Source organism: Otolemur garnettii, unplaced genomic scaffold (assembly GCF_000181295.1).
Source record: "Otolemur garnettii isolate 467f Iridium unplaced genomic scaffold, OtoGar3 scaffold00212, whole genome shotgun sequence".
Lineage (NCBI taxonomy): Eukaryota > Metazoa > Chordata > Mammalia > Primates > Galagidae > Otolemur > Otolemur garnettii.
In genome coordinates, this window is record NW_003852607.1 from 467,902 (window position 1) to 477,584 (window position 9,683).

Consider the following 9,683-nt stretch of genomic DNA (forward strand, 5'->3'; position numbering starts at 1 on the left):
AAAAAAAAAAAAAAAATGTGAGCAAAGGATGGCACCCAAGCTTAGTGGGTAGGGCGCCAGCCACGTACACCAAGGCTGGTGGTTTCAAACCCAGCCCAGACCAGCTAAAACAACAATGACAACTGCAACAAAAAAAAATGGCTGAGCATTGTGGTGGGCACCTGTACTCCCAGCTATGTGGGAGGATGAGATAAGAGAATTACTTAAGCCTAAGAGTTTGAGGTTGCTGTGAGCTGTAACACCACAGCACTCTACTGGGAGCAACGTAGTGAGACTCTCCCCCTCCCCCCCGCAAAAAAGGGAGCAAAACATTTCCCAGGAAAACCTGCAGGCCCTGCCGGGGTCACTCCCCACTGCCACAGGACATATGATCTGTGGCCATGGACATTACTCAACTTCCCCCTGCTCAAAGATGTACATATGTTCTAAACATAGTTGCAACAACTTGCAGGAGATTCTGTAACAAAGTCTGATGCAGAAGTGGGGACAGTCCGCTGAGAATGTGGAGTGGAAGAGACAGGATCAGGTGCAGGGGAAGGTCCACTGTCTGCAGAGGACTCTGCCCCCACCAGACCATGGTGCACCCCTCCCGCTCCTTGATGACTTTCTTTAATTCTCCTACCCTCTGTCCTCTACCCTGTGACATGAGGGCACATCCCCCAGGGCAGGCTTTGGTCCTCACTTCTGGGACTTCATACTCAGCTCCACTGTCACGTGGCAAACTTCTTTTCATTTTCAATTTGCACATGTCCTGACACATGTGATTAAGTTTTTATCTCTTCATCTTGAAACACAGAACTGAGTTCAATAACTAGATAAATAGGCAAAACTCTGATCCTGCTGGGAGAAGATCAGTAGAAAATGGACTCTAATGCCCAACACTCTCCATCAGAAGCTGCCTGTATTATTTCTCCACAAACATCATCACTAGAGATCACACATGGGTGGGAAAGTTGGCTGCTGTGCTGATGACCTGGCTCCCTGGGGATACAAAGTCTTCTCAAAGCCTTGTTTGTGGCACTTGCTGGTTCCTGTGTGTTTTTGCTCCAAGACTCCAGTGTGGCCGCACCTCCCTCCACCTGACTCTGTATGTGTGGGGAACATGGAAATGACTCCCAGCCCTGAGTACATCAGGGGATGACTGTGTTTAGAGATAACGTCATGTAGTTTTTCTGTTGTTGTTGATAGTGGTGTTTTGAGTTTTTCTTAGATGGGAACACTGGACAGGACAGCTCATGTCTGCTGACTGTCAATCTGGAGGACACCCCACAAGGCCCTCTGTCTGGATGTCCTCCTAGTACCTGCTTTGGAGCAAACACCCCAGCATCTACTCCCACCTTCTTTGGAATCCCCCCAGCCCAACTTTAGGAGGCTGGGAACAGTCCCATGAGGGAACTGCCCTGCGTCTTTTGGGTCCACTTCAGCCTGCATGTGTGTGTCTGCATGAAACAGCCTCCCACCTGAGTCTGGAATCCTGACACTAGGACAGTCCCGTCTGTGCAGACCCTGAGTTTTCTGTCACTGCTTCCACACAGCAGTGGGACCCTACACCCTAATGACCCCTCTATGGTCCCAGGTATCTGTGGCCCCTCAGCTTTGGCCTCTGTTTTCTGATGTGGATCCTTTTCCACATGGAGAACCTTCAAAACCCCACGGGTCTTAACCTGGTCTGAAAACTACCCAGGATCCAGCCCCTCCATCCGTGGCACCCCTGGCCCCTCATCCGCTATGAGGAGGGGGGTCCCTGACAGCAAGCTCCAATCGAGGAAACCGAGGCTCAGAGAGGGAACTCACTGCCCAGGTCACACAGGCAGTGGACGATAATCAGGAATTAAATAAAACCCAGCTCTATATCCAATGCCCCAATCACAGCTCAAATCTAAGTGATTGTTCTCCAAACCCTGGAGGGGGAGTGGGTGCCCGTGTGACACCTAAGGCAACTGAGGGCTGAGGAGGCAGCAGAGACTCGGAGAAGGATCCCAGGAATGTGCAGAATAGTAGAGGGGTGGAGAGAAAGGAAGAGGGGATTGCTTAGAAGAATGAAAATTCACAGTCCACAGTCATATGTCCTTCCCTTATTCCCTGCATGATCCCTTTGTGCTCCTGGCCACACAGCAGCTTACTGTGAGCTGCTCTGTCACATGTTCACAGGTCTCTGCTGGTCTGAGTCAGCCAAGGGCACAGACCTGCCCTTCCCTAAAGCATCTCCTGGGCAAGTTCAACAACTAGCCATGGTGAGGACCCCACCACACTGTGCAGAAGGAGGGAGGGGATCTCACCCTCACTGGGAGGGGCCAACACGGGAGGCACCAGGTCCATTTGCTGCTGGGTTCTGACCCTCAGTGAGATGAGGACAAATGAGGCAGATGGTGGCTGGGGCTCAGGAAGAACCCACTTCTGTCTGAAGGGTCTGCAGAGACCCAGGTGCTCACTCCAGCCAAAGTCCTAGGGAAATGAGAACTTGGCTTCTGGCGGGGGGAGCAGTTCCCCTTCCTGTGGGGCAGCTGAGGGGACAACCCCAAACGGGAAGAACCCAGCCACCCAGTGAACACACCCTGTGTTTCTGTCCTGAGGTCACCGTGGTGCCCTCCAGCTGCACAGCCAGGGCCACTAGGAGGAGACACCATGACCCCCACCCTCACCGCCCTGCTCTGCCTTGGTGAGATGTGAGGAGGGACAGGGAGGATCCTGGTGTGGCAGGGACCCTCCCTGGGTGGGATCCTCCTCATGACCAGGCTCTGCTCTATCAGGAGACCCCAAGGAATCAGGAAGTTCCTGGGGAGGAGGGGACACGCTCTGCCTTCAGGGACATATCTCTCACAGAGAACTCTCTTCCAGGGCTGAGCCTGTGCCCCAGGACTTGCATGCAGGCAGGTAAGTCTGTCCCCAGCTGTCCTGAGTCCCTGCTCCTCACTGGGGATGAGGGGACACCCCTGGGCAGCTGGGGATGGGAAACAGCAGCTCTGGGCTAACTGAAGGGGATGTCTGGAGGGCTGAGAGCTGGGATCTGAGGGTTGGGATGTCTTGGGACCACCTCTGATTTCCTTCCAGGGAACCTCCCCAAACCTACCCTCTGGGCTGAACCAAGCAACGTGATCTCCTGGAATAGCCCTGTGACCATATGGTGTCAGGGGACCCTGAATGCAGAGGAGTATACACTGCGTAGAGAGGATAGAGTGGGAACCTGGCCACTCGAAACCAAACAGAAACCACTGAAGCCTGGGAACAAGGCCAAGTTCAACATCCAGTACATGACAGTACAACATGCAGGGCGATATCGCTGTTACTATCGGCGCAGCCCATATGGATGGTCAGACCCGAGTGACCCTCTAGTACTCATATTGCGAGGTGAGAGGACACTTGGGGGTCCCAGTTCCAGTTTCTGCCGTCAGGAAGGGGGTCTGCTCTCAGGAGCATCTCCCTCTCACAGCCCAGCCCTGGGGTGATGTGGGAGGTGTGAGCCCCATCTAACACAGCTGCCTCCTTCTCTCCTAGGACTCTACGCTAAACCCACCCTCTCAGCCCTGCCGAGCCCTGTGGTGATCTCAGGGGGGAATGTGACCCTCCAGTGTGGCTCACAGAGGAAATTTGACAAGTTTATTTTGACTAAGGAAGGAGATCAAAAGGTCTTCTGGACACTGGACTCACAGCAAACCCCCTATGGGCAGTTCCAGGCCCTGTTCCCTGTGGGCCCTGTGACACCCAGCCACAGATTAACGTTCAAATGCTATGGCTGTTATGGGGAAAATCCAGAGGTGTGGGTGGGTCCCAGTGACCCTGTGGAGCTCCTGGTGTCAGGTGAGGACGCCATGGCTTTCTCTTATGCAAGTCTGGGAAACAAGACAAGTTGTCGGGAGTTTTGTCGATGACTGGCCATGGCAGGGACCCAGTGCAAGGTGATAAGAGACAGGCTGAGGAACAAAGGGGACCCCACGGGAGTGTCTGAGAGGGAGGACAGGTCTTCGGTCACATTCACCTGAGAAAGGGAATCAGGAAGGCTGTTTGCTGTCACCTCTTGAACTTAAGTCAGATGAGAGCAGAACAGGAAGAGAGCAGTAGCCACGTGGCAGGGGGACCCAGGTGTCTGAAATATCTCAAACAGCCCCAGGTGTGAAGAAAGAGCTCCTGGGCCCAGAGACCCCAAGAGTGACAGACAGTGAGACCTGCAGGGCCAGGGCAGGACACTGAGGAGCTGACAGGAACTGGCCCCTGCAGCTCATGGCCTGTCCTTCCCCCCAGGTGTGTCTAGGAAGCCCTCCCTCCTAACCCTGCAGGGCCCTGTCCTGGCCCCTGGACAGAACCTGACCCTCCAGTGTCACTCTGATGTCGGCTACGACAGATTCACACTGTTCCAGGATGGGGGATATGTCCTCACCCAGCGCCCTGGCTGGCAGCCCCAGGCTGGGCTCTCTCAGGCCAACTTCCCCCTGGGCCCTGTGAGGGGCTCCCACGGGGGTCAGTACAGCTGCTACGGCGGATACAACCTCTCCTTAGAGTGGTCAGCCCCCAGTGACCCCCTGGACATCCTGATCTCAGGTGAAGGGCCCAGCGGGTTCAGTCAGGAACCCAGACTTTGCACAGGCCCTGCCATGGAGGCTTCAAGGAGTAATACACTGGAGGAGGGGTGGGGGCCTCAGGGATTGAGTGGGACAGAGAGACACAGGGGTGGGTGGGGAGGGGGAGACTCACAGACACAGAGACAGGGACACTGATGGTCCTCAGAGAGAGGCCCAAGAAAGTGTCAGCTCAGAACGAGGTGGGGGCCACTCCCACCCCTCCTTCCTCTCTCTAGGACAGCTTCCCGACATGCCCTCCCTCTCAGTGCAGCCAGGCCTCATGGTGGCCTCAGGAGAGGATGTGACCCTGCTGTGTCAGTCATGGAAGAAGACTGACACTTTTCTTCTGGCCAAGGAGGGGACAGCCAGTCCCCTTCTGCATGCCGGATCAAACTACATAGCTGGACGGTACCAGACCAATTTCTCCATTAGTCCTGTGACCTCAGCCCACAGGGGGACCTACAGGTGCTATGGCTCACACAGCTCCTCTCCCTACCTGTTGTCACTGCCCAGTGAACCACGGGAGCTCATGGTCTCAGGTGAGGACCCCTGACCCTGCCCTCTGTGAGCTCAAATGGTCAGCTCAGGGCCCTGCTCCAGAAGAGCTCTGGGCTGTGATGGGGTGTGGGGACATGGGGGAGAGTCAGCAGAGGGTCTCACCTTCAGAGGGGAGGAGGCCAGCAGGGACCTCCAGGGTGCCCACCCTCTCTGCCATCAGCTGGGGTCCAGAAAGTGCCAGGTGGGGGGAGGGAGGGTCTTATGGAGACCACAGGGAAGATGTAAGAGGAAAGTTTCAGTGGAAGAGGGGACTCTAGGAGAAACACTAGCCCCCCCCTTGTCCTTATCGTAGGACCCTCTGTGCAGCCCAGCCCCCCATCCACAGGGTCCCCTCAACACCTGGTGAGTCCCAGGTATATCTCAGCTCAAAAGAAGCACAGCCCCTCACCCCAGGGGAGCCCCAGCCCCTCTCCCAGTTATTGTCTTTATTCCCAGGACCCTCTGCACCCCTGCCCCCCACTCACAGGGCCCACCTCAGCACCTGGTAGGTCACTGCAGTATCTTGTTTCACAGCGAGCAAGGCCTCCCCCAGGGCAGTTCTGAGTCTCCCAGGATTTCCCTCCCCTCAAATGTTCAAGGGTGGGCTGTGTCCAGGAGTCTGAGAGTCAGGAAGAAATGTGGGGAACCCCAGGCTTCCAGGAGTGCTGAGGCTGTCTGGTGAGGGGTGGAGGTCCAGACAGGGGAGATGTTGGGTCCAGTCTAGGAGAGGAACTGGCTGCAGTGGGGAGCGGACAGCCCCAGCCCCTCAGCTCTCCATCCCTACTGAGGAGGCCCAAGGATCACCTCTCACCCTACAGGGTCAGGCCCCAGAGTGACAAGTGAGGGGTTCTGAGCTGGGAGGTAGGGGGCCCAGGAAAGGCAGGGCTGAGTTGTTCCATCGGTCCAGGCTTCTCTGCGGACAGGGACATGGACAAGTCTTTCACAGCTGGGCCTCAGTTTCTCCAGGTGTGAAGGGGTGAGACCTGGCCCAGAGGGGAAAGCTCCCTCCAGGCCTGGCTCCTGCTGTGACCTACTGGGAAAGAAGGCCCTGGGAAAGGCTCCAGGAGTGTGCCCTGCTGTGGCCTGTCCCACCTGCTGGCAATGGTGATGCTGTGCAGGGTGGAGAGCATGGCTACAATGAGGGGCGTTCAGGCTCTGACCCTTCAGCTTGGAGTCAGCTCTGGGGGACAGAACAGGGCAGCGAGTCAGCCTTGGGGTCACTTCCAGCTATGCCTTCTCCTGGCTGGGGCAGGGAGTCACCTCACTGAGCCTCAGTTTCCTCCTCTGTGAAATGGAGGGAGGAGGGGTCCCATGTTGCAGGAGGGGTGAGAGCTGTAGGTGATGATGCAAAGCCCTGGCACATGCTTGCACACAGTAGGTGTTCAGTTACTGGCATCATTCCTCACTCCAGAAGTCACTTGGGCCCAAGGCCTGGACACGTTCCAGAAAGGCCTGATAGGGGTGTCAGTGGCCTTCATCCTGCTGCTTCTCTTCGCCCTCCTCCTCCTCCTCCTCCGACACCGACACCGGGGTCAGGGCAAACACAGGATCCCAGGTGAGTAGGGAATGGGGGACCCAAGGTCGGCTCAGGCACCAGCCACAGGGAGATAAACAGATGGGGAAGGTCAGTATAGAAACGGTGCTCCTGGCTTGGCACCCGTAGCACAGTGGTTATGGCAACAGCCACATACACTGAGGCTGGCAGGTTCAAACCTAGCCCAGGCCAGTTAAACAATGACAACTGCAACAAAACTGGGTGTTGTGGCGGGTGCCTATAATCCTAGCTACTTGGGAGGCTGAGGCAAGACAATCTCTTAAGCCCAAGAGTTAGAGGTTGCTGCGAGCTGTGACACCACTGCACTCTACTGAGGGCAACATAGTGAGGCTCTGTTTCAAAAAAAAGAAAGAGAAAAAAAAAAGAACAGAAAAGCTACTCCAGCATTTCTACACCAGGACCCTCTGGAAAGCACAGATAGCAGCTCATATGCCCATGTTTGAGCACCTGCAGAGTGATCAGGGTTCTGCAGTGTGTGCAGTGTCTGTGAGGGGCATCCCCAGGTTTCCTTGTCCCCTCGAATTTTGGGGCAGGGCAGGAGCTTCTAATCTTGTAGGGCTGAGACTCTGTCCATCTCCTCCCAGCCCAGAGAGAGACCGATCCCCCACGTCCTGCAGGGTCTATTGAACCAAAGCCCAAGGACAGAGGCCTGCAGCAAAGGTAATTTTGCCCAGACTCCCAACTGCACCCACCTGTGGCCCCCTCACTGCCCCTCACCTTCTGTGTTCTCCCCCAGGTCCGGCCCAGCTGCAGACATCCAGGAAGAAAATCTCTGTGAGAGGAAGGGGACCCTATGGGGAAACGGGGATCTTAGGGGGAGACAGGGACCCTGGGGGTAGTCGGAACCCAACATTCAGTACTAATGGGGGAGGGGCAGACTGGAGAGGGTCTGGGCTCAGGGGCAGATGGTCTGAACCTCCCACTGGGGCCCTCAGCAGGGGAGGGTGGAACTGAGAGGGAATGAACCCAGGGAATGAACCCATTCTCTGTCCCTGCAGACGCTACTGTGACTGACACTCAGCCTGAGGACGGGGTAGAGCTAGACAGTCAGGTGAGACCCCTGTCCCCATCCCTGTCCAAAGGCCTCCTGTTCTCACATGTAATCAGAGGACATACCCCTGTCCTCCCTCAGCTCTCAGCATCATCCCATGGGGGCCCCTCCCCCTGCCTGCTGCACCCTCACTGCCCCCTTGTTTCCTGTCACCTCAAGTCCCCTTCTTTCCAGCTCCCTAGCTGATGTCTGGGTATCAGAGAACATGGGTGTCAGAGAGCGCCTGGCTCCCCTTCCTTCCTTCACCCAGCAGTGTCCACAGGGAGCTTAGTCTTGAGCAGTCTGGGGGAGCTATAGACATGGCAGGGAGCACAGATGCTTCACCCTCCCTGCACTCACCTGGGCAGGAAACAATAGGCAGGTACATGCATGGCGTCCTGAGTACAAAACACCATTAGGGAAATAAAGGGAGAAAAGAGCAGAGTGCATGGGGAGTGGGGTCCATCTGGGCTAGGAGGGGAGGGCTGTCTGATCAGGTGTCTCCTGAGAAGGAGCCCAGAAGGAGAGGACCACAGGGACACCCAGTGCCCTGGCATCTACAGCAGAGGAAACTTGGCAGGAAGATGGTCCTGCAGCTGGAGCCAAGTGAGCAGGGTCAGAGTGTGTAGACAAGAGGTCAAAACTGTAGCCAGTGGCTCGGCGCCTGTGGCTCAAGTGGCTAAGGCGCCAGCCACATACTCCTAAGGTGGCGGGTTCACGAATCCAGCCTGGGCCCGCCAAACAACAATGATGGCTGCAACCAAAAAATAGCTGGGCGTTGTGGTGGGCGCCTGTGGTCCCAGCTACTTGGAAGGCTGAGGCAGGAGACTCGCTTGAGCCCAGGAGTTGGAGATTGCTGTGAGTGATACCACAGCACTCTACCCAGGGGGACAGCTTGAGACTCCATCTCAAAAAAAAACTGCAGGAAGGAAGCAGCCAGGCCCTCCCAGGTCCTAGGAAGTTCCTGCAGAGTCTGTCAGGAAAGTGACATAGTCGGTCACTCTGGAATCAGTGTGGAAGCTTACTTAAGGGAGGTTGAGTGGCATCAAGGAGACACAGTCACTGCCTCTCTAACAGCCCATAGAATGAAAACCAACAGAGAGTGACCTATTCCCAAGCAAACCACTCCTGATTCTTCTTCCCCACTGTCCAGGGAATTCCTGGAGATGTGGGACAGACAGGCAATGGGGACAGGCAGATAGACAGTCAGGTGGGACTTTCCTCCCCAGGCTCCCAGGCCTCCCCCACTCTAACCATGCACCTTCCTTCTCATTCTTCCCCGACTTCAGGCTGCTGTATCTGATGACCCCCAGGATGTAACCTATGCTCAGGTACACAGCTTGACCCTCAGAGGGAAGACACTTAAACCTCCTTTGTCCCAAGAAGGAGACGCTTCTGAGGAGCCCAGCGTGTATGCTGCTCTGGCGGTCCACTAGCCCAGGAGGGCTCCACACCCCACATTGCAGAGGCTCAGGGACTTGGAAGGCCCAGGAGCTGCCCCAGTGGACACAGGACTAGTGAACCCCAGCCTAGATCCCTAACAAAAGCCACCAGGAGGTCCAGGGAACTTTTGGGAGTCGCCTGCATCAGAGATAAATAATATCAAGATCTACAATTTGGAAATAAAGTAACAGACTTTTCTTTTTTTAATTAACAGACTTTTCAATAGTCAATGAGTTAAATAAATAAGAAAATAGAATTGCATGATAATATCACTCATCAAAGCTATGCAATGAGAAAGAACAATGAATGTACCTTCTAAGAAGCCTTAAAAAAAATCAGTGGTTATGTCAACAGTTTAGAAAAATAATAAATGATTCCAAATGAAGGTAGAAGGAAGGAAATAATGAGTAACCATTCTAGCCTGAGCAGAGACCCTGTCTCTACTAATAATAGAAAAAACTAGCTGGGCATGGTGGAGGGCGCCTGTAGTTCTAGCTACTTAGGAGGCTGAGACAGGAGGATTGCTTGAGCACAGGAGTTTGAGGTTCTTTTTTTTTTTTTT

At 55.1% G+C, this 9,683-nt stretch overlaps 1 protein-coding gene across 2 annotated transcripts; it reads left to right on the plus strand.

The window, feature by feature from the left end:
• The first annotated feature begins 2,600 nt into the window (after positions 1-2,600).
• On the plus strand, positions 2,601-9,332 carry LOC105886346 (leukocyte immunoglobulin-like receptor subfamily B member 3). Of its 2 annotated transcripts, XM_012812626.2 has the most exons (11): positions 2,601-2,659; positions 2,839-2,874; positions 3,052-3,348; positions 3,496-3,798; positions 4,240-4,536; positions 4,793-5,095; positions 6,505-6,648; positions 7,233-7,308; positions 7,385-7,422; positions 7,647-7,699; positions 8,968-9,332. In XM_012812626.2, the coding sequence occupies exons 1-11, from the start codon at positions 2,626-2,628 to the stop codon at positions 9,112-9,114; spliced, it is 1,728 nt and encodes a 575-aa protein (XP_012668080.2). In that variant the 5' UTR covers positions 2,601-2,625; the 3' UTR covers positions 9,115-9,332. The 2 variants fall into 2 exon arrangements, with proteins under 2 accessions (XP_012668080.2, XP_023363736.1); XM_023507968.1 differs by lacking the exon at positions 4,240-4,536.
• Positions 9,333-9,683: the final 351 nt, after the last annotated feature.

Bases quoted from the DNA above. Each gene is read 5' to 3' on its own strand.
- LOC105886346 (XM_012812626.2), top strand. From the start codon at position 2,626: ATGACCCCCACCCTCACCGCCCTGCTCTGCCTTG. The intron at 3,799-4,239 runs GTGAGGACGCCA...CCTTCCCCCCAG, and splicing joins TGTGGAGCTCCTGGTGTCAG to GTGTGTCTAGGAAGCCCTCC. The intron at 7,700-8,967 runs GTGAGACCCCTG...CCCCGACTTCAG, and splicing joins GGGTAGAGCTAGACAGTCAG to GCTGCTGTATCTGATGACCC.